Genomic DNA, 27,241 nt, shown 5'->3' on the forward strand with positions numbered 1-27,241 from the left:
TTACATTATCAGCAAACAGACTGAGAAGTCTTTGTAGTGTTGCTGGTAATGGCTCTTGAAAACAAGGCTCCTATGGTTCACACTCACCAAACACCCAAAGCACATCACTTACGTGGCAGGCCAGGATCCGGCCCGTCTGGTCAGTGGCAAGAGTAACAATTCGATCCCTCCCATCCCGCATAATAGAGCCAACTTTGCTGCACCTCAGGAGCCGCTACAAGGAAGCAAAAGAGAAAAGAGCTGTGAAGTCACTGGTCCAGCACATCTTCAGAAGCAAAGTCAGCAGGGCCTAAAAAAGGGCTGGACAATTATTTTGGCTAGAGGGTCACTTAATGAGTTTTGGGAACCTGTCGAAGGCCACATCCATCTCTCTCTCTCCATCTACATCTCTCCTAGTCTCTCTCACTCCCCTCCATCTCTTCCCCATCTCCCTCCCCCTTTGTCTCTCCGCCCACTCCCATTCCCTTCCCTCCATCTCCCCCTTTCTCCTCCCCCTCAACGCTGAGATGCAGACCCAGACAGGAGCAGTTAATGCTGCTGCCCACCCAATGGGGGGCAGGGACCCTTGCCGAGGTCCACAACTGATGCCTGATGCTGCTGGGCAGAGGCAGTGCTCCCCCCACTCCCTTCCCACCCAGCACCACACAGTGCACCAGATCCAGTGAGTTGGTGGCTGTTTACCTGAGGACTGGACTGAATCTGTTGGCAGGCTATTTTATCCACCCCTGGCACCTAGGACATGTGCCTGACCAGCAGCCAAGAAAGGAGGGCTGTACACATGGGACCCTAGGACAGAACACAGCTTCCCCTATTTAACTTCTTTTATTTCTAGCCCCTTAGCTAATAACAAAATTTATTTTAGTAACAACTGAAACGTGAGAGTTGGTGATTCCCCTAGCATTCACTTTTGTTGACTGGAAGGGAATCTGACTGAGCTTATAAAAAATAAATAAATAAATAAATACATAAATAAAGGAATTGGGTTATTTTCCATTTCAGAAAAGGCAAGAGAAAGAAGCGAACGTGGAACTACCTGTTAAAAAAAAAGAGGGGGAAAGAGCCTGGAGAAAGAGAATGGGAGAGAAGTACTTAAAAGACTGGGTAAAAGGAAAGCTGAAATCTGAAGACTTATCAGCAACATCTCCCCGTGAGCAAGCTAATAGATTAGCTGGTCAGTCAAATCAGACAGGGTAAGGGGAGTGGTCTCACTACAGAAGCCAATACAAGATGTGGCAGCTCCACTTCCCAGACATGGATGGAGCAGCAGGCTGTTAACATTCCCACAATCTCTACCCTGAGGATCACTGGCAAAGGCCAGTGCCAAGTGCATTGGTGGCTGTCTGGAGGATAGTTGGAGAAGCGCTGAGGTCCCAGAGGGGAGGGGAGCCAGGTGTCCAAGGCGAGTGGTCGCTCCTTAAGGAGACGATCCTCCAAGCCCAAAGGAAGGTAATCCCAACGAGGATCAAAGGGAGCAGGAGAGCACACAAGCCTCTGTGGCTCACCAAAAGCATCCAGGAACGTCTCCTTGCTAAAAAGGAGGCTTACACCCAATGGAAAGAAGGGGTCATCACCAGGGAGGACTATTCTGTAGTTGCTCGGGGATGTAGGGGGTAGTTAGGAAGGCCAAGGCAGAGATGGAACTGGGACTAACTTCCCAGATTAAGGACAATAAGAAGTCCATTTTTAAATACGTAGGGGGTAAAAAGAAGGTCCCGGGTAATGTGGGGCCCTTGCAGGACGCGATGGGAAACTTGGTCATCACACCAGACGGCAAAGCTAACATGTTTAACTATTTCTTTGCCTCCGTCTTCCCAAGTAGGGACCAGAACAGCCACCTCCCTGCTGGGCCCCCCTCGGGCCCCGGGGGAGGCACACCTGGGCCAAGGGTTAGCGAGGATTTAGTTAGGAAGCTTCTGGAGGGGTTGGACGTATTCAAGTCAGCCGGCCCGGATGATCTCCACCCTAGAGTCCTTAAGGAATTGGCCGAGGTCATTGCAAGTCCCCTGGCACAACTTTACGAGCACTCGTGGTGCTCTGGTGAGGTACCAGAGGACTGGAAGAGGGCCAACGTGGTCCCCATCTTCAAAAAAGGCAGGAAGGAGGACCCAGGAAACTACAGGCCAGTTAGTCTTACCTCAATCCTAGGCAAGCTGTTTGAGAAAATTATGCTGGCACACATCCAGGAGGGGCCAGCAGGGGACTGCATGCTTAGGGGCAACCAACACGGGTTCATTATTGGCAGGACCTGTCAGACCAACGTGGTGGCCTTTGTGACCAGATCACCAGATCATAAGATACAGGGGTAGCAGTGGATATAGTCTTCCTGGACTTCCAGAAGGTTTTTGACACTGTCTCTCATCCCGTTCTCATTAAGAAACTGGGGGGCTGTGGTGTAGACACCCACACAGTCAAATGGGTTGCCAACTGGCTGGTGGGCCGCACCCAGAGGGTGGTAGTGGATGGGTCCTTCTCAACCTGGAAGGACGTGGGCAGTGGGGTTCCACAGGGCTCGGTCCTCCGCCCGCACTGTTCAACATCTTCATCGGTGATTTGGATGAGGGGGTAAAAAGCACCCTGTTCAAATTTGCTGATGACACTAAGATGTGGGGGGACATGGGCACACTGGAAGGATGCAACAGGCTACAATCAGACCTAGACAGGTTACAAGGGTGGGCGGACGAGAATAGGATGGGTTTCAACACAGACAAGTGCAAGGTGATGCACCTCGGGAGGAACAACCGGCACCATACCTACAGGTTGGGGAACTCCCCTCTTGTCAGCATGGAGGCGGAAAGGGATCTGGGGGTCATCACTGACTCCAAAATGAACATGGGCCGGCAGTGTGGGGAGGCAGTTAGGAAGGCCAACCGCACCTTGTCATGCATCCACAGATGCATCTCGAGCAGGTCCAAAGAGGTGATCCTCCCACTCTATGCGGCACTGGTCAGGCCACAGCTAGAGTATTGCGTCCAGTTCTGGGCGCCACACTTCAAGAGGGATGTCGACAGCATGGAGAGGGTCCAGAGGAGGGCCACTCGTATGATCAGGGGACAACAGGGCAGGCCCTATGAGGAGAGGCTACAGGACCTGAACCTGTTCAGCCTCCAAAAGAGAAGGCTGAGGGGGGATCTTGTGGCCTGTTATAAACTAGTCAGGGGGTATCAGCAGGCATTGGGGGAGTCACTGTTCCCCCGAGCACCGCCAGGAATGACCAGGAATAACAGTCACAAGCTGGAAGAGGGTAGGTTTAGGTTAGATATCAGGAGGCGCTACTTCACAGGCAGGGCGGCTAGGGTCTGGAACCAGCTTCCAAGAGAAGTAGTGCAGGCTCCTACCCTGGGGGTCTTTAAGAGGAAGTTAGAGCAACATCTTGCTGGGGTCATTTGACCCCAGTACTCTTTCCTGCCATGGCAGGGGGTCAGACTAGATGATCTGCTCAGGTCCCTTCCGACCCTAGAAACTATGAAACTATGGTCTTTGCCTTTCAAGTCAACATTCCATTGGCACCACAAGCCTTTCTAGACACCCATCACTGGCCACCCATGAGGCACTCCTTGGCAGGGGTCATCAGCAAACACCAGCAGGGTCTCTCTGGGGTCTCATTCTGTGGGTAATTGGAAAAAACTGAAGAGACTGTGCTTGAGGAAGAAAAGCCTTCCCTCACACAGTGTTAGAAACTGTATCATCAGGGCACGGTTGGCACTGTGAAACAAGCAGCCTGGACAGCTGCCAGGTCAGCTATGCAAGCTGTGCTGTACAGGCAAGGGAGATACAAAACACTGTGGTTACAGACGTTTAAAAAAAAGGGGGGGGCAGGGAGAAAGGGCTACTTTACTTTAAACTTGGTGCACTCCCACACTGAGCCTAATGCATGCCCAGAAGAGGCATCATGTTAGTTGGACTTGGCTCATCTGTATAGATCAGGCACTTTCGTGGGGCTTTTTTGGCATTTTTATCTAAGGCCGATTGCCAAAAAGCTCCAGTCTAAACAGACGCTGTGGAGCTGGGTTGAATTAATACGCTGCTTCTTCAGGTAAAGAATTTTTTTTTTCTTAACATCTGTAAGGAGCTCATGTGAACCTGCTCCACTCAAGTAGTGGGGAAAGGCAATTACCTCCTCAGAGGCTTCATGTAGGTCCAAGGTCTCATCTATGCTGCAGGTCTCCTCTGCTCCAGCCAGAGAACCTTTGCTTTTCTTAGATTCTGGCTCCCCAGGGTCCTTCCCCTGTGCAAGACAGACAAAGGAGAGAGAAATACACTTACCATAAGAACCATACTTGTCTCCCCTATCTACATCCTCCCGTTTCTCCTAATCCATTTACCATTGTCACAGTTTTAACCCCAAGATGCTTCTGGGGAATCTCTAAGGTGAAAGCAGAGGTGCACCTACATGCTGGTCTGGTATTGCATTGGCACTGATTTCAAGAAAACTGACTGTATTGGAAATTGGCCTGAAATGGTCGTGCATGTGCACACCTGCAGTGCAGCATGCAGGCAGCTAGGAGCACAGCCCAGCAGCTTGGAGAGCTGTGTACAGCTGATAAGTCTGTTGTGATGGAAGAGGAGGGGGAAGCAAAGGGGTGCTGGGGGGGCAGATCAACACCCCCCTATGATAAAGGAGTGGGGCTGGGGCAGGCACTACCCAGCCAGGGTTGGGTGGGGGGCGGAACCACAGCTCATGGGGAGGGGGGGGTGGGGCGGGCTGGCAGTTCCTGCTGCTGCACACACCTCAGGAGGGTACCAGGGTTGGGGAGGGGCACAGCCTGGCCCAGCCCCTAGCAGGAAGAGCCTGACGCAGCCCCACCAGAGCCTGCAGCTGTGGCCTGCTCTGCCCCATGCAGATACGGGGGCACATGCCCTCCCAGGGTGCGTGCAGCAGCAGGAACTGCCTTCCTAGGAACTGCCTCCCTCTCACACCCCGCCCCGCCTGGGCAGCATCTGCCCCAGCCCCACTCCCTCCCTCACCGCAGGTGGTGTTGATCTGCCTTCCCATGCCCCTTCCACCACAACAGACAAGTGCAGAGACCATGAGTGACACCAGTACTGCACTTCCCTAACTCAAGCCTGTGCTGCCGGGATCAAAGGAGGGCACAGAGAGTTCATAAAACCACAGAAAATTAGGGTTGAGAGGGAGCTCAGGAGGTCATCTAGTCCAATCCTCTTCTCAAAAACAGGACCATCCCCAACTAGATCATTCCAGCCAGGTCTTTGTCCATCCAAGCCTTTAAAAACCTCCGAAGATGGAGATTCCACAGCCTCTCTAGATAATTTATTCCAGTGCTTCACCGCCCTCCCAGTAAGAAAGTTTTTCCTAATATCCAACCTAAATTTCTCTTACTGCAACTTGAGACCATTACTCCTTATTCTATCATCTGTTACCACTGAGAAATTTAGCTCCATCCTCTTTGGAACCACTCTTCAGGTAGTTAAAGGCTGCTATCAAATCCCCTCTGTCTTCTCTTCTCCAAACTAAATAAACCCAGTTCCTTCAGCCTCTCCCCATAAGTAGTGCCCCAGTCCCTGAACCATTTTTGTTGTTCTCCATTAGACTCGCCCCAACCTGTCCAGTCTTTCTATAGAGGGGGCCCAAAGCTGGACACAGTACTCCAGATGTGGCCTCACCAGTGCAGACTAGAGCGGAATAATCACTTCCCTCAATCTGCTGGAAACACTCCTACTAATGCAGCTCAGTATGCCGTTAGCCTTATTGGCAACAAGGACACACTACTGATTCATATCCAGTTTGCTGTCCACTGTAACTCTCAGGTCCTTTTCTGCAGAGGGTTGGAACCCATTGTCATCATAAGCCACAGCCAGGAAAGGAAGAGAATAGGGTTCACTTTGTTCTCACTTTGCTGGCCCCAAGTTTAATCAAGGAGCAGCACTGGCATGCACTCAATGCAAGAAAGCAGCTTTTGACCGTCCATCCCTTCCACTTACCTGAACCTGAAATGAGAACTATCCTGAGCTTCCCCTGCCCACAGATGCAGCAGATTTACAAAGGGCAACATAAGAGCTGAAAGTGGTACTGCATGGCAAGTCTGTAACACCACCACCACCACCAAAGCCAAGCACAATGCTGTTCCAGGCTAACAGCATCCACAAGGCAACCCAGGCCCACTATGCCCTCATTCAATCTATTCCCAGGGCAAGTGGCCCCACAGCCTGGGTCATTACAAAAAGGATGAATTCCTTCCTTACCTCCTGCAAGTAGGTGATGTCCCACACCCTCAGTTCACTGTCTGCAGCCCCAGTGATCAGACGCTTCTCTTCTGACACCAAAACCAGGCCCCAGACCTGCCAAAGTGAACACAATGAGGAGCTCCTTCAGGTCTACTTACATGTGCCCAGTCACTAGAGTGCCCACAGGCCTCTGCACATTAGTGCAGTTGGACTTATGACACCCTTCCAAGTTCAAGGAGCCACAGCATCCCCATTTCACCAAGAGGGGTGGTGAAATGGTGAAACAGAGGCTCAGAAAGACTAAGGCCTAAAATGAGGAACCCATAAAAGAGCTTGAGTCCTTTCTAAGCAGGGCACTACAAAAGGACACTTGTTTTGGAAACATCATCCCTAGTATGTGCCATACAAGACACCCTCAAATCCAAGGTCTCTCCCCATCTTGCTCCACAGCCAACAAGCACAAATGTTTCATATGCTAAGCAGTGCGACCATACACTGCAAACCTGCACTGTGGTCGGAAGGAACCACGTGCCTTCTGAACTCCCCTCCCCACATTTCTATGCCTCAGTTACCTCAGTACGATGTCCAACCAATGTTCTGAAGCAGTGCTGGGTATCCAGGTCCCACCATTTCACCAGGGTGTCTTTACCACTGAAACAAAAAACCAACCCCAAATGACACCACCCAGACACCAGTCAACATCCCCAGAGTCCAGCCAATAATCACACACTCAAGCAATACGCAAAGCCAGGTGTATCAAGTGGAAGGCCACACTTCCTCGTATGAAAATGACATTGAGGGTCATAGGCCAAGCAAGATCAGAATGAGAGATCACAAACACAGGCACTACAGAAAGAGGCACTGCAAATTCATTAGGAGGCTTTTTTTCCTTAGGACAGATCCTCAAACTTCCAGCATGGTGCTGCAGAGGAAACACTCTGCTTTATTTAAGGATAAGGATGATATGCTGGCTAAATTCCAAAGGTACATCTCTCCTAATTTGCCCTGCATTTTCACACCAGTCAACCCTACCCATCAAATGATGGAACCACGGCATGCAAATTAGCTATGGTGAAAGGACAGCAATTGTGTGAGCAATTTCCAGTGTTCTAATGGCCGCAAATAAGAGCAACCTCAACTGCTGACATGGTGTCTTTGGGAACCTCATAATAACTAAAGACAAGAACCAATAATAACTTCTCTCAATTGCAACCTAATTTCACCCACAAACTTTTAAATATACACGTAAAATTTTAACTTATTACAGTACAATTTTAGTTAAATTACTCAGTACAGGATCTGATTGCAAATGCTAGTTTTCCTAAAGAACTCATTTTCAAATTAATATCTTCACAAACTAATAGTTAAGTTCTCTTGTAAACTATCAGAATAAATGCTGAGAATTTAGTAGGACAGGCTGCTATTTTCATAATAAGGAAGCCACCCCCTGAAAAAAAAAAGAAGAAAAAAAAAACCCACACGCTTTAAAGAAGGCAGAACCAGCATCTCTATAAATATGTGGCAACCTACATATTCATTTAACATTATAAAAAAACCAGTAGCATAACTAAGGATGAGTACCATAAATGCAAGTTTGGATACAACCACGTCAAATATAGTATTTGACAAACTAAACATTTTTCAGAATGGCAAATTTTAAGTTGACTATCCTTCAACTGATATTTCCCAACTAAAAGGATATCCATTAAACATGCTCATCTCAAGATTACACAGTATTTTTTTAAAGTCTGTAGTCTCAGAGTCCAGGTGGTACAGCAAGAGGTCATTTAACAGATGTGTAATAAAAGTACAGCTCCACACCTGAGGGAAAGCTAGCACACAGGATAGTGCCATCTGCTGTACTGCAGTGACAACAGCCAACCATGATACAGACTATTTTTGTGCCTCCCCTCAGCCCCCAAAGGCAATGCCTGGGGCTGCTGCTCCAGTTGCCCCACCCCACCAATTATGCTACTGACATTTAACATGGCATCCAATTGTGTTATATCAGCAGGGTCAGATTTATAATTTTGTAGCTGTTTGCTTCTTTGTCTCACATGCCTGGGTTTTATAAAGTATGAGAAAGACAAGCAACAACTAGATTGGTGTCGTAACTTGACCATGTCAACTCAGTTTAGCACACCCAGCAGCACCATTTACCTGGTAACCAGCAAGTTCTTCTCTCTCAAAAAGAGCACCTGCGTGACAGCATCTTTGTGTCCCTTCAGCCGGTACAAGCCGCTCTCATTGATGATGTCCCACACAATGACATCTGTATCCTGAAAGGGAAGGTACCAAGGGAATGACCTCTGCCTCAAAGAATCTACATGTCTCAGGTAAAGTACCTCAGCATTGACATGAAATACCCTCTGCTGTAAGAAGCCTAGCAGGCTTCGTCCACCCTCAAGAGCTGTACAAGGAACCCCCATCCTCCCTCCCCACCTGCCCCCCACTCCTGCCCTAGCTGTGGACTTCCTTCACAGCCCTGCCAGTGCACCCTAATCCTGGCCCTTGCTACTCTATTCCAAAGATATCCCACAAAACCATTCACATATTTCTCACCCAAACCCTGGATAATCCATGATAATATTATGCCTCCAGCCATTCCCCCACGGTTAGGTCTACAATGATCCCCAAAGACCATCTAGTCCTTCTCGTTTTATAACAGGCCTGACCTCCAGAGTTGACTTTCCCCAACCAAATCTCACCTTTGAGCCTGATACCAGCCTGCCTCCTAGCTGATCATACTTCAGAGCGGTAACGGAAGCCTTATGTCCATTGAAAGTGACAATCACTTCACCATTCAAAAGGCTAAAAACACGAACTGCTCCATCCTCATATCCAACGGCCAAGTGCTGCCCATCTGGGGATGGGCAGAGAGAAGTGACCTCCTGTTTGAGGCCCTGAAGGATGAGAACCTATCATTTTAAGAAGAGAAGACGTTTGCAATATGATGTGACATATCAGATCCAGACACTCACAGGGAATAAAAGAGCGTACTGTGCATCTACCTCACCAACCCAGAGGGCATCCATCCAGAGCTTTAGACACTATTTTCTAACACCTCTTTGCTCTAGTAAGTTTTGTATCATTGCACCATTTAGGAAGGGGCAGACCGAGACAAGAAGGAAAATTATTCTCCCCAGCCACATGGGAAATGACAACTAGATCCCAATTACCAGTCCTGTGTAACAGCCAGACTGCTGTTGCCTGCTTACCAGTAGGAGAGCCCTGCTAACCCTGTGCTATGAAATCATACAATTTCCTCATATCCCATGTCCTTCTCTTAAGTGTACAACAAAGCTTTCCCAAAAAACACAAAGGGGTCCAGAACTCTAAGGCCATTTTCAAAACAGTTTGTTAGCAACCAGCATCTCACCAACCACTGGAGCAACACCCTAGCCATTCTGCATTGAACATCAGCTCTTATGATCCCAGACTCTGTTTAGTAAGGGAACAGTGTGTCAGGTTACTCTCCACTGTAGCCACAGAAATTTAACTTTCATTTGGCAACCAGTGAGGTTGGACAGCATCCTTTCTATCATCAGCTTCTGTAAAGGACAACTCTTCTGACAGCACAACACCCTTACCCATGCCCTCGTATAGTCAGTGTCTGTAATACCTGAACACAGGCACCCAGGCCTCCAGGAACATGGAATGCCTGTTCAGACACCCAGACAATAACACTCTTCCCCAACTAAATCAGTGATTCAAAACCAAACTTAGAGTAATGAGCTTTGCCTAGAAAATGCCACTGAGGCATATATTTGTATCCTGTACTGGTGCCAGGGGCAGTCAAATTTAGCCCAAAGCCTGAACAAGCAAACAAGAAAAGAGGCAAGTCATCCTCATAACCAAGGGGTGCCCACAGATGCTCCAAGCAGCTAGATTGCTCCAGCTCCAAACTTCCTGAAGACAAGGGACCCTTATAGGAAGTCCACTCTCCCCCGTTACACGTCACATCAGGTCTCTCGTGCCACCTCCCGCTGTGGGCCGGGGGCACAGGAGGAAGACCCCACCCGCGCTGCGAGCCTGAGGACACCGGGCGCAGCAGAGACAGGTCAAGCCGGCGGGCACGCGGACTGACGGGCGGGCGCGTGCCTTGGCGGCTGCCGGGCCTCACCTTCTCGCCCCTACGGGTGTCCCAGAGAAAGACATGCTCACACGCCGGCACCGCCACATAGCGGCCGCTCTCGCCGCGCAGACGCACATAGGCCACGTTGCCCTTGGGACTGGCGATGAGGCCGAACACCGCGGCGACCCCGTAGCGCAGGTACTGCCGCGTGAGTCCCATGGCGCGCCCGCGCCCGAGTCCTCCGCCTCCCCACGAGACCGGAACCAGCACACCGCGATGGAACCGCGTGGACGGAAGTGAGGTATAAAACCAGCCCCCGAGCGTTAGCGGCTGCGGGATTAGTAAGAGGTTGATTCCGGAAGCGGAAGTTTTTTTAGTTGCTTTGCAAGGGAATGTCTCTGGCCCGCCCTGAGCCGGGATCGAGTCGCCGGGCGGGAGCAGCGGGGTCCGCCCGTGAGTGAGCGGGGCCGGGCCGGGGCGCTCCAGGTCCCCCTCAGCCCAGGTGGCCGCGCCCCCGGGCAGGGCGGGAGGGGCTTGTTCTTGCGGCCCAGGCCCCCGGCGCTGCCTCGGGCGGTCCGTGCGTGCGGGTGCTCCAGAGCTTTTTCCCGGGCGCCTGGCGTTGCGCTCGGCTGCCCTTGGGGCGCCGCCGGCCCGCACGGCGCTGCTGCCGCCCTCTGTGCCTCAGCTAAGCGGCAGCATCTGTTACCACCTGCGGTTGAGCCTCTGACTTGCCTTTCCTGTGCCAGAGCAACGGGTGTCGTCGCCGGCCTTAAAAAAAAAAAAAAAAACGTTATGGCACAAGGGCGCGGCATCAGGTGTCGCCTGGTTCTGCCCGTAGGGACCTGGATGCTCCAGCTGCCTTTCCTAGAGAGCTCCTGGGTGCCGTAGGGCGGGTTGCTTGCACTGGTCACTTCGAATGCGGCTACTGACAGTTCTCGTTGTTTCCTGCCTGCCCAGCTTGAGATCCTGGGGTCTAAACTGTACAAAGGCAAAATATTTGTAGCTGCAGCTGAAACCTGGGCCTCAAACATACAACGATGTGTACAAATACTATGTATTCAGAAAAAATGGGCTGGGGCATCTCAGGTTGGGCATGCGTGACTGTTGGACAGTTGTGACTAGTCTTTCTGTTTCTTGGTTTCATATCTATAAATGACTATGACCATACAGCAGCCTCATTCAGAGGTTCAGTGAGGGTTAGGGTTTGTGAGAAGAACAATATGTGCCCCTGAAGGCTGCGGGGGCACGGCGACTGCCCGCAGGTGGCAGTGGCAAACGCAGCACTCCTGCAGGCTGCTGCAGCAGTGTTACCAGGAGGGTAGGGGAGAGTGGCGAGTGCCAACCAGCAGTTGGCAACTGCCTGCATATGCTGGGGGTTGTGGGGTGGTGAACAGCAACCTCTTGCAGGCGCTGCCAGCAGCATTGGTGGTACTTCTATCAGAGGGTGCACTGCCAGTCTTGGGGGTGTGCATGCACCCCCAGTGGTTTGTGAAGCACTCAAACTGGAGGTAAACACCATAAAATATTTAAGTATCCATTTTGTCTTCAGAACAGGTTTGGCTACTATGGAAATTGGATAAGAGATTACAAATATGAACAATGAGGAGAAAACAGTATTAAGTAGCTGATTGGTCAGTGTGAACACCTTTTGTCTTCAGCACTGAATGGTTCAAATATTATATAGGAATTAGTTTGTCATCATGTAACTAAACCAGTGTTGTAAAGCACAGGTACAAGGAGCTGAATTAAGATTGCATGGGCAAACTTGGTTCTTATGCTTGATTTTAGAACTATAATATGCCTTTGTCACAGGGACTTTCCTGTGTGTGTAATCCTGGATAGTTCATATTCTACCATCCTTACTAGTGTCTGAGCATGGTCCAGAAGCGTATAAAGTTATATCACCAATATTTGCCCTATGAAGTTCTTTCGCTTTGCCTCTCTTCTGGGAAAGCATTGCATGCAGAGGTTAGCCTTGTTTGGTCCACTTCTGCTTTGGGGCTATCTTTCTGTGGATGTTGCTATATAAGGATCAGAGAAGACAAGGTTGAAGAAGTATGGCCTGCACTTTGAGTAGAAAGTGGCAAAGTTTGAGTTAGACTCCAGTTGCTGAGCATGTCCCATGGTTTGTAGCTGAGCCCACAAAAAACATCACCTGCACAAACAAGCTTTCCTTTGTGATAGTGTTCCCCCACTCTAAGCTTCTGACCCCGTGTGGAATTGAGGCCTCCACAGAAATTCAGTTGGAAAAGCTGGGAACACAACAGAAGGGGGCTTGTGAGCCTGGAAAGCCCAGAAACCATTGCCTTGTCACAGTGCCTTGGTGCCTGAAGAGCAGAGTTGTCAGCCAGAGTTTTCATCCCAGTGGTTTTTGTGTGTGCTGGGATTAGATGAGGACCACAACTTTGAACTTGACTCTGTTCTGCTTGTTGTGTTTACAGTAGCCCATATAGCTGAAGGAGTATACTGTACTCATCTATACTAGTTGAGAGCTGAGGTGTTTTTCTGGTGCTGTTGCTTGCACCAGGCAATAGAGAATTGAAGTCTTGTAGTCCACACAGGAGGTGACAAAGGCGTGTATAACTAATTCAGGTCATAGTTTTGTTCACTAGAAGACTATCCCATCCTGACAGAGAACTTTGCTTGTTGTTGTGGCTTCCCGAAAGCAGTGTCGGTGAGGAATCCTGCTCTGCTAAATACAGCAAAGTGAAGCTGTAGAAGTGGTATGTGATAGCATAATCTAGGTAGCACTACTTACAACAGCAGGAAAATTCAGTGGCATAGTCCTTAACAAGTGCTAGCAGCCAGAGATACTACATACTTAACTATATTTGCTAGAACAGCCTTCTAGAAAGAGATTGGTTAGTGTGTCTCACTGTATTTTATTGACTGGCAGTCCACTGAGTAGTGTTGAATTTTGCAAAAATGTGAGCAAATTCAATTTTTGGAGAGTGGGAGATATGTTGTATAAAGTGCTACAGATCTGAGTCTGTGAAATGTTCAGCACCTTTTTATTTTTAATTGATTTCAATAGTACTTCATTTAGAGTGGAGGATGCTTAGCATCTCACAGGATTGGATCCTGCAGCATTAAGGTAATTAACAATTGGTGTATACATATTTATATAATTTCCTACTTTATTTAACGTGGGGTTCTGGCAGCCCACAAGGGGTTAATGTGTGGCCCCCAGGTTCCTACCTGGTTACTGCTCCCCCTATTGCTCCAACTGTTGCTGAAGCCAGGGTCTGTAGACTCTCTTTCTTCTTCAGCTTTTGCCTCCTGCATCCACCCCAGAGAGCAAGGCAGTACAGCCAATGGTGCTGGGGCAGCATGCGGTTCAGAACTGCCTGCATATGCCACTCAGCGAAATGGGAGCGCTGTGTGGGCCTGCTCCTGTGCATGGTGCACTGGGGTGGGGGATGCATGCAACACCTAGCTGCTTAGAAGTTAGACAGCCCTGATTTAAAGCATTCAATCACTTTGATTTTTGTTCTATAGGATGCTACTGTCAGTGTGGAATTTAAAATTGGTACAATCAACATTTTAAAGAGAGAAATTCACTAATTAATTGGAATTTTTTTTTCTTATGGTGAGGGAAAGTGGTGTTCATATTTATAGAATTCATAAATGGATGGTGTTTAGCTTTACAAAACAACTTTTCACTGTCCTGAGTCCATCACAGATGCATTGGACCACATTCTGCTCTACTAACTGTGCCCAAGTATGATCCTATTCCATCTTGCATGAGTCTCTGAAAAATTATTGATGCAAAAGGTGGGTGGTTCTTTTCTTCCTTGCTGCTTTTTTGTAAACCATCTTTAAGGCTAAGGTGGTGTTATGTTTTGAAAATAGATGCTTTACTGAATTTTTAGGGACTCAAACATGGTGGTAGGATATAGTCACACTTAGCCACCTCATAGATGGAATAGGATATGGTCCACTGAGTTGAAAAAAAGTAGAACTCTTGTGGGGAGAGAGGTTAGATAAGTGGTTTTATTTTTCTTAACTACCTTGTTGTTTGCAAATAAACTTAATTGTCCTAAAGTTTTTCTTCGTAAGTCCAGCTCTTTCAGAATTATTCTTGGTAAAATGCCAGGCCTTTGACCCTGCCTTTTTTACCTTTTATCTCTCTTTGAAGCACCTGGACGACTCCATTGAGAATTGGAGTGGTAACAAGTTAGCAGAAAAGAGAGTTGCTCTTTCCATTCCATGGATCCACTGGGTGCTCCTTCTCAGTTTGTGGATATTGACACACTGCTATGCTGGACAGATTTGTATGTGGCAGAACAATTGGATTCTCACCAAGCTCCTGTTGAGAGAGCCCAAGTTGACATTAGGTCACCTTTCCCATACAGGAAAGACATCAATGCCAAAATAGTCTTGTGGTAAGTTTGGTTTGGCTCTGTCCTCTCGGTCATTGGTATTTTCCTTTACAGTGGTACCTGAATGCCTAACAAAATGGTCTCAACACAAAATTCTATTATTAGTCTGATATTTTTTTTATTTTTTTTCCCCTGCCCCCTCATCCTCTGCAGCAGACATGCTTCATGTCTAGACAGAAAAGAAAAGGGGAAAGGCTACTGGGACAAGAGTAAATAATATCTACCCCTGTTCGGCTTACAATAGCTTATTTCTACATTCCTCTTGCATTTAATTAGTACAAAACAGCCATGTACTACTTCCTATAGTGCGCTTGTGAGTACATCTTATCAGTCACCTTTTAGTTAATAAACACTAGAACTTACTGTCTCTTCTGATTTATCTTCCTTCTTGGTATTGCTGGTTTCATTCTACTTTTTTCTCTGTCTTTGTTACTGTAGATTATGGCCATATGTAGACTAAATGAAGCATGTGTGCACGACACTTTAAAGCAGGCTAAATGCTTTTGCATTACTTAATTGTGTCAGTGTTTGCACACCTTGGCAGTGTATTGCACATTAATTCTAGCCACAGTAGGAAATTTGGTGGCGTAACATTCCTTAAATGACTTGAAGCACAGCAAACTAAAACTCCTTTGAGGAATTTATTTGCTGCCCCTAAAACCACGGAGCAAAGCACCAGGCTCTGTGCAGCTCTAGAAAGCCCTGCAGGCAGCCTGGCAACAGCCTGGGAGAGCAGGCTCTGCCCAAGAAAAGCAGTGAGCCTGATTTCCCCCCTAGAGCCTGCCTGCCTGAGCTGTATGGGGACAGCTGCAGCCGCCGCTGCCATGGAGGGAAGCAGCAGCCTTCCCCACCACCACCCCCCAGCAGCACAGGGACTGCTCCGCCCTCCAGCAGCTCACCCTCCCCTCCCTGCCAGAGAGGCAGGTAAGTCAGCGGGGGAGAGGGGGGTGACAAAATGGGTTTAATCAGCCCTAAATTAAAGCGGTGTTTTAAAACCCACCACTTCAATTTAGGGCCCACATTTCATCTACACACGCCTTATGTGTTTCCTCATATTGTCTTCAGCATCTCTTTTTTTCTTTTTTCTTTTGTTTTCCTATCTTGCTCTCACTTCCTTTTACATGGTGAATTTTTTTTTGTCTCCTTACTCTTCTGTTAAAGTCTGTCTCAGCCTGTGCTAACTTATCCCATCAATTTCTCCTCTCTTGCTCTCTCACTTATACCAAGGCTATTTAAACTCAAGCAAGTCAGCAGGCCGGATGCAGCATAGGGCTTCTTACTGCAGTTGCCAAACCTGCTGCATTGGCATGGCCAGCATGTGAGGGTTAACAATGCTGCTGCTTGCCACCTTACCACTGGTTTGCATGCCTAACTGCAGTTTCACACAGGACATTTAGAAGTGGGTAAGGCCTGGGGGAGATGAGTGGTGGCAACTCCCTGTATTTTGGCCATGCTGGCACAACAGCTTTTGCAGCCACAGCAAGAACTACTGTAGGCCAGACCTGGAAGTGGGTCTTTCAGCCCAAGAGAAGTCATCCTACCCGCAGCCTCTGTGTTTGACACACCTGGTTTACTCGAGTTGACTCCTTATCTTTAAAGTATTGGGCAGACTACCTGAAGTCTGAAATTTGAAAAGGGGAACGATCTCTCAGAGATGGTATTAATTTGAGGATCCAGACCTCAAAACAGCTGCCAAGTAGCAAGTGTGGTGGGATCTTGTGCTGCTCAAGCAGGAAAAGAAAATAGTAGGGAGCTCATAGCCCCTGTCATATGAGCTTCCAGATTAATGTCTGAAACAGCAAGTCTTTTTGCTTCAACCTTCTGCACAGAAGGAGGACTTTTTTTCTCAGAGCCTATCCATACCTGTCTCCCCCACCCCATCCTCTGCCAAAGATATCCTGGATGATGCAGGTGGGTAGGCAGGGCCTCTGCCAGCCTCATTTTTCATTCCTTACTTACCTGTCTCTGGTCCCTCCTTCAGCTTTCCTTTGCAGTAGCAGAGTGCCAGTGACTAGTTTCTTCCCAGTTTCAGCGGTTATGGGTTTCTGAGCAGCAGCAATGAAAGCTTACATGACTGGGTTTTATCCTGTCAGGGTTTTTGCTTTTTGTATTTTGAGGCTGTACACAGTAGTGCCTAAATGCTCTACAGTCATTTGGTTGTGGTTTAAGAGTAAGCACTGCATTAGTTAAGAAATGTCTTTTCACAATATGGGCAGTTTCACTCTGCAATTGGAGACTAGAAATAGAGCAGCTAAGCCTCTCAAATCAAACAAGTAGCCTCAACCTGCCTACTCTGTTGCCATTCCCGTTATCTTCTTTTCTTCAACAGGGAAATCAGGGAGGCTCGTTCATTCCCTTGCCCAACCCTACACCCTTGCACATTTGCTTTATTAAGATCCAGAAATGCCTATAAAAACAGTGCAAATGCTTAAGAAAAAGAAAATGACAGGTTATGAAACAGCTCTTACTTGTGATATCCCCACAACATGTTTCTATTAACAGGTAGCAGCCACTACACCATCACAAGAAATATTCTGCCTCTGAAGAATGATAAAACCTATAACTTCCTTTACATCCCTGGTGCTCACTGTTGTCAGGAGCCTACCATTAACGTGTACACTGTTGTTTGTTAGAAAAGTTTGACATTTCTGTTTAAAGGGGTAAGCCTCTAACCAAAGGATTAGTCTGTTATATGTAGTGTTTCATCATCAGCTAGAAGTAGAAGGTACCTTTTGAAGATGGTGAGTCTGTCTTGTTTCTGTGGAAATGTGCTGCACAAGCATTGGGGTGTCATTTTTAATAGGTTCCCTTGTAACTTGCTATTTATTTACTTCTAGGCTTTGCTTATATGCAATATCTTCTCAACACACCTCAGATTTGTTTAAAACTAAATTGTGTGGAATATGTTGGAGGCAGAGTAGGAAGAGTACACTGTTGCACCACAGGGTAGTTATAGCCCTTAAGCAGTCAAACACTTCAATTGTATGAAGCTCTTGTGTATAACTTGTTCTGAATAGTTTCATTGTTTCCTCAGGAAAGGAGATGTGGCCTTACTGAATTGCACAGCTATTGTGAACACAAGTAATGAGTCTCTGTCAGATAAGAATCCAGTATCTGAAAGCATCTTTATGCATGCTGGTCCTGACCTGAGGGATGAACTTCAGAAACTCAAAGGTAAATGGCTTGGAATCTGGCTCTGCAGAAAGAAAAACTGCCTATATAATAAAAAGATTTGTTTTTTGAATAAGACAGGTAGCAGAAAAAATGTTTCCTGTTCTTTCCCTTAGTTAGCCTTAATATGAAATAAAGGGACAATACTAGGGCCAGACTATGGCAAGCTATTCCTCCATTTTGTAATTCCAATTACAGATCATAGAAGAGCTTTTGGCGACTATTCAGGTTACTGAAATTCTACTTTCAGGTCATGGTACAGTTGTTCCCTTTGTGTATGAAGTGGCTTAGAGCAGTTAACTTGAGTAACTTACCTAAGCTTTTAGGGTAGTGACCAATCTTGGACAACTCCTCACTTTTTTTCAGGACAGCTCCCTTTAAGGAGGCATGCACAGGGTTGCTGTTCACCACAGCAGAAATCCTAAATGCAACATGAGTTCTTGAAAAGTAATTTCTGATAAGTTGTTTGTATGCCCTGCTAGCCTGCAGCCATACAACTTACCTTTTCAAGAAATAATACTTAAATTATTAATTTAATAGCGTAATACTTAAAAGTTACTATTCCACTTGATAAACAATGACTTATTCAATTGTTAGTTCACTTTCCCTTCCTTATAAAACCATTTTTGATTTAGAAGTTCATTAATGATGGAAAAAGGCTTTTGGAAGGCTGGTAATTCTGCTTTGGAGTCTGGGGTTACATGAACGCTGTCACAATAATATCAGAGTACCTGCAAATATTTTTAAGGGTTGAAGTGTTGTAGCCATGATGGTGAGAACAACAAGAAATGTGAGAAGGAAGATTTTCTTGCTGGTGTCTTTTTATGGGACCAGCTGTATAGCTGGAAGAAATGTTGGAAGACAACAAGCTTTCAGGCACAAAGCATACTTCTTTAGGTAGAGCCCTTCAGGGAGAAACACACATTTATCTGACGTCTCCCACTGATGCAGCTGATTCAATAAATGACATCACCAAAAATACCTTGCTTCTGCAGATACTCTGAGAGCTCAGTGCAGCTCTCAGAGAGGGAATTACTACCCCATTCTGCATGTGAGGTACTGAGATATTTAGGGACTTGCTCATGGTTCTACATGAAGTCTGAAATTTGAGGTCCTTTATGCTTTTTGTCCTCAACCACTGGGGTATTTATATTTCACTAGAATCCTGCAGTGTCCCATTACATATGCAGTATATCATTTCACTCTCTGGTGCTGTAAATATCCTGAGTCTTGGGAAGGTAACAGTAGAAAAGAAACCACACCTCTGGACATTGTGGAAAACACTGCTGGTATGTTGTGTGAGGAGGAGGAGGCTGTCCAGTGAATAGTGGATGTTTCCACTTCCATTCAGCAACTTGAAGTTCTGCCATTCAGCCAGCAGAAGTGGAAGAGGTGTCTACTAAATTCACTTATGGAAATTTAGCATATAATATCTGTCATCATTGGCGTTGAGGTCATTCTGCACTGTTTTTGCACTTGTTCTGTATAGCAGAACATCTGAGAGAAGCTGACAGTGTGCGTACTCTGATTACAAATCCTAGAGTAAATATCATGAAGGCTTTCAGTTAGTTCTTTCCTAATCCCATTATAGCCACTTTTCCTAAACCCTGAGAAGTCATGATTAAAGCATGTGACATGTTGACCTTACTCGGGCCTGGGAGCTCAGTGTTTTGGGGTTTTTTTTATGGCTCAGCTGACTGACATTTCTTGGAACTATCTTCCTTTAACCTATAAATGTTTCAGGCTTGTAAACTAACTTCTGGGTCTACAGCTCATGCACATATAGTAGTTTAAAGAGCTCCTGTAGCTGCAGTAAAGTAAGTCTTCCAACTGCCATTGAAGCTGCACACTGTATCCAATGCACACTGTAAATGGGGGAAAAAAATCTAAAGCTTTCATTTAAAATGTTGAGAAATGGTAATTTAATATGTAAATCACCAAACTGAATAAAGCAGACATTGGCTCTCTGCCTGGCTTTATCATGGACTTCCTGTGCGATTTTGGGCAACTCGCATCCCCACTCTGCCTTACTCTTTGTCTGTAAAGCAGAAATAAGATTCTGATTTGACAAGCAGATGCTGGTTTAAAGGGGGTTTCTGCCCCTTCCCCTCTGAGAGGGGTGGAGAAAAGGAAGTGGGAACCCCTTCCATTGGCCCCACCAGCTGACATATGCCCAGAGTGCAGATCCCCTACCCCCACCCCCCCACAGCTTGAGCCTGGCTGGGATCTCCCAGCCCCACTTCTCCACCCCTTCCCTAGCCATTGCCATGGGGGGGGCAGGGGATAGGAACACAATGCCCCTCCCTACCCCTGCACCATTCCCCCAACTGAGGTCTACCCAGTGCAGAGGAGAAAGCACCTACTGGCTTTCACTCCTCCTTCCTTCTCCCCCACCTCCCCCCCAAGCTTGAGCCAGCCTGTGATTGCCCTGCCTCTTCCTCAGCTGTTACCAAAAGGGGTGGGGGTGGAAATGTACCCCCTGCCTGGCCCAGCACTGCCCCCACCCCAGCCAGCTGGGGGCTGCCTAGCACAGAGTGGGGGGAGGGAAGCACCCTCCTGTGGGCATTTGTCTCCCTGAAGCTCAGAGCTAGGCTGGGATCATCTCAGCCTGCCACCTCCTCAGCTGTCTGTTGGTTGAAGAAGAAGTGGGGCTAAGATGATACCAGCTCAGCTCCAAGCTTCAGGGGTATGAAAAACTCCCAGACAGGTGCTTTCCCTCCCATACCAGGCAGACTCCAGCTTGTGAGGTTGGTGCTGGGCAAAAGTGGTGTGTTTCTACCCCCTCCTCCCCCTCAATGGCTTGGGAGGGGGCAGAGCTGGGGGATCCCAGCCAAGTTCCAGCTGCAGTGCAGGGGAATGGCCGAATGAAAAGCCCCCCAGTTAGGTAGTTTCCCCTCCATGCTGGGCAGATGTCAGCTGGGGGTGCTGCTAGGGGAGGGCTCTTCAATGTCAGAAATGCGTAGATAAATTGGAAGGTATTTAGAAAGGAACAGACTTGATTGGGGGGAGCGGGGCCACAATTAATTAAATAACAAAGGTTACAAGAAGAAAATATGGTAGAGATCCACCTTACATACCAGTGATTCTCAGTTGTTTTATAGACTCCAGGCACCTTTCAGAAAATGACACCTTTCAGAACTCTTAGTTCTCACTTATTTTCTGATAACAGAAAAATAATAGAGCGATTCTTCTGTTGCAAATAACTCAATGTTTTAACATTATAGATTCTTATTTGAAATGTCTGGGTACTTCCAGACAAGCGTGGATGTGCAGTATGTGGTGTCACAGCCACACCTGTGGCACAACGACACTGCACATGCAGGCGTTCCCTGCACTGCTGCTTTGCAGCACAGGGTGGGGAGATCCTGGAGTCAAAAAAACCTATGCCAAAAAAAAGCAAGGTGGGGCAGCACACATGGCATCAATGTGCACCACCCAAAACCAGAGCCTCGCCGGCCAGAGCCACACTCCAGCTGCTAGCCAGGCTTCCTACTGCAAGAGTGCCACGGCTTCAGCTCTGGAGGCCCTCAGGACCCCAGGTAAACTGCTGGAGCCAGCAGAGTTGCTGGCCCCAGCTTCCCCTACCACCCGGGGTAACCTGCTGCATGCCAGAGCACATGTGCCACAGGCGTTACCCAAGAGCAAGTAGCAGTGACACAAAGTGTGCTGCTGCTACTTGTCCCCAAGGAACCACATGTTTCTGCTCATCTCATCTCACACGCCCTCTTTTTGTTTTGTGAATTATGTTTGCACACCTAACAGCACTAACATTGCATGGGACCCGAAAGGATCTCAAGGAACCCCAGGTGACACGCACAGTACCCTGGTTGAGAATACTGATGTAGACTATGTCAGAGATGCATAAACTTTCATGACCAAGAGATCACTTTATTAGAAGTTAGTATTTGAAGTAGCTGTTATGAAAATTTATACATCTCTGATTTCAGTTCATCTATAAGGTGCATCTCAACCCTGCCTTCTGTCTGACTTCAGACTAACATGGCTAACTAGCACTCCTCAGAAGAAAACAAAAATAACTTGGTAAGGAGTGATGAAAGGATATAAACACAACAGGTTTAATTAGAAGGAAAGGAGTGAAATGGAGAAATGGGAAATGTACCCTGAATACAAAATCACTTGCCCTCCTATTGATCTATCATACTGAAGTGGACTTCTTGAAGTACAGTTCCATTCTTCAAACCCTGAATGTCTTCAAAATAACCCATAAGGAATAACTGGTATACTCCAGGGAGTGGATGAAAATGTGTTTTAGGTCTTAAAAGAATCAGATTTGTCTCTTTGAACAGCAGTTACCTACCCAACCCCCAAACCAAACACTTTCAGAACTGTAAAGTGTATATCGATCTCATATTTCTATACATCTATAAATAGATAAACCACTTAAGAAAAGCCTTCTTGCAGCCTTTGAATTAGGAATATGAAGTACAGTGTCCCTAGGGACTCTCTTGTTTTGCTCCTTAGGGTGCATATCTTCTGAAGCAGTGATGCAAGGGCAATGTTTTTCACCTCCCCTGTCTGACTGAGGATTCTCAGAGCAGTAAACCATCTTGGAGTGCAGAAGTTACCCTTGCAGAGGGCTGCTGCTGGGTTGGCTCAGGGAAATGAATGCTTGTCTGTACTAATGTGATAGAAGAGAGTTGTTCCAGGGTGGAGCTTCTTTGAAGATGGAGAAGGGGGATGTGTTGGCATATTCCTGGTCCTGCTACCTAGCCTTTGGTGTCTCTTACCATGTAAATGTTTGTTTCTCTAGGATGCCGGACAGGAGAAGCAAAACTGACGGAAGGATTTAACTTAGCCGCACGTTTCATCATTCACACTGTGGGACCCAAGTACAAGAGTCGATATCGCACAGCAGCCGAGAGCTCCCTGTACAGCTGTTACCGCAATGTCCTACAGCTTGCAAAGTGAGTGCAGGACAGTTTGGGTCACCCATAACATGCATCATCCTGGACCATGGGGTGGGCAGAGTTGCATGGGGTTTGACCACACACCTGGGCCAGCTGTCCTCAGCTCCCTGGCTTTGTGCTTCAGATTGCAATTGGTTTTGAGGAAACAGAAAACAGAGTATGTCTGCACTATGACCAGTTTAGGCACTGAAAGCAGTCTGGTAGCAGTAGAGCTCCTTTCTCAGCCAAGAAGCAGGGTAGATGTGTCATACTGTGCTGCTGCAGTAAGGCTGCTTCTGGTTCCAAGATAATTCATTGAAAGCTTGCTAGGGTATGCTTCTGCTATACTGCAGTCCTCAGTGTAGATGTCTATAGGCACAGCCATCTCTGCTATAGGAGATCACGTTATTGGCGCGTCAAGTTTCGTATTTGGGCATGGAGTAATACTGACTGCTTCAGAGAGGCAGTCTTATCTTCCCATTCCACCTTCAAAATAATTCAGCAGGTCAATATTGGGGTGCTACATTTTTGGAGAGGGAAGGATCTGTTCTGCCCAAAAACAGCTGAGATGCAGGCAAATCATGCATGAGTCAGTCCCAGCACGTGGTTCTGTGAGTCTCCTGCAACAGAGAATTGCCCTAGGCCTAGCTACAATATGTGAAAAGCATTTCCTTCATGTGGTATAAACTGAATCTTGCAGAAGATTCTTTGATATCCTCACAACATGATTCATGGAACTTTTAAATCGGAAATAGTTGAGTGGCTTATAATTTTGTCCCTCGTCTCTTGTTGCCTCTGAACTTATTTATAATGGATTAAAAGTTTGGTATGTACCTTGTTTTTGAATTCATCAAAGCCCTCTGTTTATGACTGGTGGTGTCATTGCAGCAGTCCCTATGGTGAACACTAAATCAAAACTTCAGGAAAAGAAAATTTTGGTGTTTCTTGGGAGACAACAGAATAACTTTTCCTAGACCATTTTAAGATCTGTCTGATATTATGCAATGGCAGTTGCCTTAAGTGAAGTTGTAGATGAGTTTCCATTTTAAGCCTGCTTTTTTTTTCATAGCCCCCTCCCCTGCAAGTTCTCTTGGATCTACAGAAGAGTCTCATGTGCTTCAAAACTGATGGGCAAGGCCAGGCCTGTGGTAGAAATTTCACACTCTAAACTAGTGGTGCTCAACCTCAAGCCCACAGGCCAAATCCAGCCTGCAAAACAGTGTCATCTGGCCCCCAGGACTCTCCTTGGATCCAGAAATTTGATGGTGGGGGAGTGGTGGCAGTGTTAATTGTCATTCCTCTGCTGCTAAATTTCCAGACCTGTGGGGAATCCTAAGGGCTGGACAGCATAGCAGGGTAGATTGGGCACATAGGTTAAGGTTAAAGTGGCACAGGACCTGAACCAATTGCACAAAGTGGGGCAGTGTGAGGTGGGATTCAGGCACATAGAGCCAGAAAGGAAGTGCAAGGTGGAATCCACGTGGCATGAAGTCAGATCTGGGCACTAACCCTGCTGATCCAGCCCCATACCTTTAATCTGGCCCACGTGGCCAAAAGTTTGAGCACCACTGCTTTAAAGTAACTTGGACAGGTGGATTCTTCAGTTACAATAGCCTGAAAATAGCTGATTGTTAGATTACAAAAGGTCTAACTTGTTTTTCCTACTGCAAGTGCAGGGATGTTGAGACAAAGCAAGAGAGAAATAACTTGGTTTACTAGACTTTCAATGGAAGTAGGTGAAAGTCGACTTTGAAAAGCAATTGATTGTTGCCATTGTAAAGTTTTTGGTCATAAGCTCTGATCTTGTACTTCAGAGAACCACTTATTTCTTGGCCTTTTCCTGGTGACTGGCTTTCTCTGCAGGGACAGCTTTTCAGTACAAAAAGAGAATTATTCTATGCAAAGCATTATGTGAAGGACCCAAAAGGCCTCTGGTAGACCTAACAGTCCCACAAGAAAAGGAGGTGCCAAGTCACTACCCTGGCTCAGACCTCTGTTAGTGTTCTGTTTTGGTTTTTTTGGTTTTTGGTTTTTTTGTTTGTTTGTTTTTTAAGCAATACACCTCCCTTTCCTACAGGCAGCAGGTGGAAAAGGCAGGGAAATACTAGTGCTGTTCTCTTGTTTGCAGTACTGAGCATTTGTTCTTTCCTTCTGACCCTTCCCTCAAACTTCTCCCTCCCCACCCCTGTTCTGGTAGCATTACCATCCATCTACAATCGCTTGCTCTGACATGAGAAATAAGTACCTGTGTGGGAGGAGATTCTTGGGGGCAAATCGAGTAAGGGGCACAGGCAGTAGTCACTCTTAGACTTTTCTCTCCTCTTGACTTTAGGGAGCAGGCAATGTCTTCAGTGGGATTCTGTGTTATAAATTCAGTGAAGAGAGGCTACCCCCTAGAGGATGCAACCCACATAGCACTGCGTAAGTAATGCATGAAAGGTCAGTGTGTCTGAACGGGCACCTTATAGAGCCCAGAGCTGTTTAGACTGGATGTGAACAGCAGCAGAGTGGAGGTGTGGGGAAGTACTGTAGAGGTGAGGGGTGCCAGTGTGTTGGATCTGTCACGGCTCTTCAGGTCTGCAGAGAGATGTATATTCAGGTTTGGGATTGGCAAATCCAAGATGATGCAACCAGCTTCATGCTATAATGTGACTGCATTTCTAACAGGGGTGGAAGCTTTGTTGCTTTTTTTTGGAATGATTCTTGCTTTAGAGCTTCATGTGCCTGGCATCTGAATTTGGAAAACCTTCAGGTTGGAAAGAAGAGCTGAGAGCTGTTCATGGAAGGAATCTGACAAAATGAGAAATGTTATGCATTTCCTTTGTGAGGTGCTCAAACCCTACTGGCCAGTCATTCCTGCACTCTAAATCTTTTTCCATAGTCTCTTGGACTTGTTCTGTTTCTGAAATTCCCCTCCACACAGAACTGCCGACTTATTTCCTCACCTGTTACTTCCCCTTCTTGGTATTGGGATTAGACTGCGCAGGGAATATTGAAGCAGACTAGATAAAAGTTTCTTCCCTTGTAGTTGCTTCCTGGAACCAAGCTACTTAATGGAGAAATTTGGGCTTGTGCTTGGTATGAGGGGAAAATCAATATTTGGACATTGGAGGCTTGATTCAAGCCTTCAGTATGACCTCCCTGGTGGTTGTTTTTGCAAGTCTAAATGGTGCAATTTGCTGTGGAACCAGAGAGCATCATTTGCCCCTAAGATACTATGTTGCAAGTTTAAAGGAGTTATGCAAGGATTTCACTGCAGGAAATATTTAGAAATATGCTCTTGCTCACTGTCTCCCCTCTCTCTCGCCCGCACCCCCCTTCTCTTGCTCACTCTTGCTGTCTCTGAACTGTCATTACTTGAAGGAAGACTGTATTGATCTACTTCACAGTTTTGAGGAAAATAGACTTCTTTTTCAAGTCGTCTCCCATTTGAGTCATCAACTTGTGAGAGTTGGCTAGATCATAGCTCAAAAGCTGCACCTGCACAAGGACATCCTTGTTTAGGGGCTTGGTTGTACAGTAGTGTTTTTTCTGACCCTTAACATCAACTTAAGAGTTGACCATATCCTCAAACATGGCTAAGGCTTTGGAAAATTTGGAAAAGGAGTAAAGAGGGAATTCTGTTGTGCTTTGCATTTTTTAATTATTGTTTCTAATTTTAAAAGTTTCTTGAAATTTTCCCCCATTCTTAGTATTTCCAGCAGGCCAGGAGGGTGCACAGGGTGAGTCCCCACTTGGAGCCATGAGCAAAATAGTACCATTCTACTGAGCTGAATTCTGCAACTGCTATTTGTTTCAAGGAGTGGAGGGAGTAGGACACAACTGTCTCCTAGTGTGGCAGTTTGGATTCTTCTCCCATCCCCTAAAAACCAATCCAGGGAGGAAAGGGCCAGCAGCTACAAGGAAGAACTGTTCCAAACTTAGAGGCCCCCTACTAGCAGGGATCAATGCAAAAGTTTCACTCTTTCTCAATATCTTCAAAGTAAGAAGGGGCAGCATCTGAGAAGGGAACTCTGCCTGCTGGGCTGTCTATTGCATGTATAATTGCTGCCTATAAGGCCATCCTGTGGGAAGAGGGGAGCTAGTGGATTTCCATGTCCCATTCTGCTGACTCTATTTCATTCTCTTTTCTCTCAGGCACAGTCAGAAGGTTCCTGGAGATTTATGGGGAGACTCTGGAGAAGGTGGTGTTTGCAGTGTCTGAGCTGGAAGAGGTATCTCATCTGTATTCATCCCATCAAAGTTCTTGGGCATGTTCTTACACTCAGGCTCTAGATCAGTGTAGATTTCTTGTTCTCTAGGTTGTATTGTGGAGCTGAAGTCAAGTTACTTTATTCTCAAATTATACCCGTCTGTTCCCTGGCTTCTAGCCCCCTTGCATTTTAATGAATGTCCTCCTAGGTGGCTCTTTCCACATGGATCTTTGAGAATTCCTGGTGCTCTGGTGTAGTGCCCAAAGACTGGAAGAAGGCCAATGTGGTGCCTATCTTCAAGAAAGGGAGGAAAGTAGATTTGACAAACTA

The 27,241-nt window shown here is 46.9% G+C and overlaps 2 protein-coding genes across 9 annotated transcripts in view; one reads left to right on the forward strand and one right to left on the reverse strand.

Annotated features, from left to right (window-relative positions):
• Nucleotides 1–10,549, reverse strand: part of WDR3 (WD repeat domain 3) — a 32,469-nt gene extending 21,920 nt beyond the window's left edge. Inside the window, exons 1-7 of the mRNA XM_090053750.1 lie at nucleotides 10,307–10,549; nucleotides 8,892–9,101; nucleotides 8,344–8,462; nucleotides 6,756–6,834; nucleotides 6,202–6,297; nucleotides 4,115–4,225; nucleotides 113–214 (exon numbers count right to left, since the gene is read on the reverse strand). Coding sequence (XP_089909876.1) covers nucleotides 113–214; nucleotides 4,115–4,225; nucleotides 6,202–6,297; nucleotides 6,756–6,834; nucleotides 8,344–8,462; nucleotides 8,892–9,101; nucleotides 10,307–10,477 — 888 coding nt within the window. The 5' untranslated portion in view covers nucleotides 10,478–10,549. The remainder of the gene's footprint in view (nucleotides 1–112; nucleotides 215–4,114; nucleotides 4,226–6,201; nucleotides 6,298–6,755; nucleotides 6,835–8,343; nucleotides 8,463–8,891; nucleotides 9,102–10,306) is intronic.
• Nucleotides 10,550–10,575: 26 nt separating this feature from the next.
• The window catches only part of GDAP2 (ganglioside induced differentiation associated protein 2), a 36,634-nt gene continuing 19,968 nt past the window's right edge, over nucleotides 10,576–27,241 (forward strand). For 3 of the 8 annotated variants that reach the window (XR_016443184.1, XM_090053759.1, XM_090053801.1), the window contains exons 1-7: nucleotides 10,576–10,711; nucleotides 13,293–13,352; nucleotides 14,397–14,643; nucleotides 17,675–17,814; nucleotides 22,583–22,736; nucleotides 25,051–25,139; nucleotides 26,856–26,932. Coding sequence is in view for 7 of the 8 variants with exons in the window: in XM_090053759.1 (XP_089909885.1) it covers nucleotides 14,468–14,643; nucleotides 17,675–17,814; nucleotides 22,583–22,736; nucleotides 25,051–25,139; nucleotides 26,856–26,932 (636 nt within the window). In the remaining variant the exon portion in view is untranslated. Of the gene's footprint in view, nucleotides 10,712–10,737; nucleotides 10,761–10,786; nucleotides 12,982–13,292; nucleotides 13,353–13,437; nucleotides 14,033–14,396; nucleotides 14,644–17,674; nucleotides 17,815–22,582; nucleotides 22,737–25,050; nucleotides 25,140–26,855; nucleotides 26,933–27,241 lie in introns of those variants that run through there. The other 5 variants (XM_090053772.1, XM_090053765.1, XM_090053783.1 and 2 more) reach the window with 5 other exon arrangements.

The sequence above is a fragment of the Crocodylus siamensis genome, chromosome 1 (genome assembly GCF_052110815.1).
Source record: "Crocodylus siamensis isolate JL-2025a chromosome 1, ASM5211081v1, whole genome shotgun sequence".
Taxonomy (NCBI): Eukaryota; Metazoa; Chordata; order Crocodylia; family Crocodylidae; genus Crocodylus; species Crocodylus siamensis.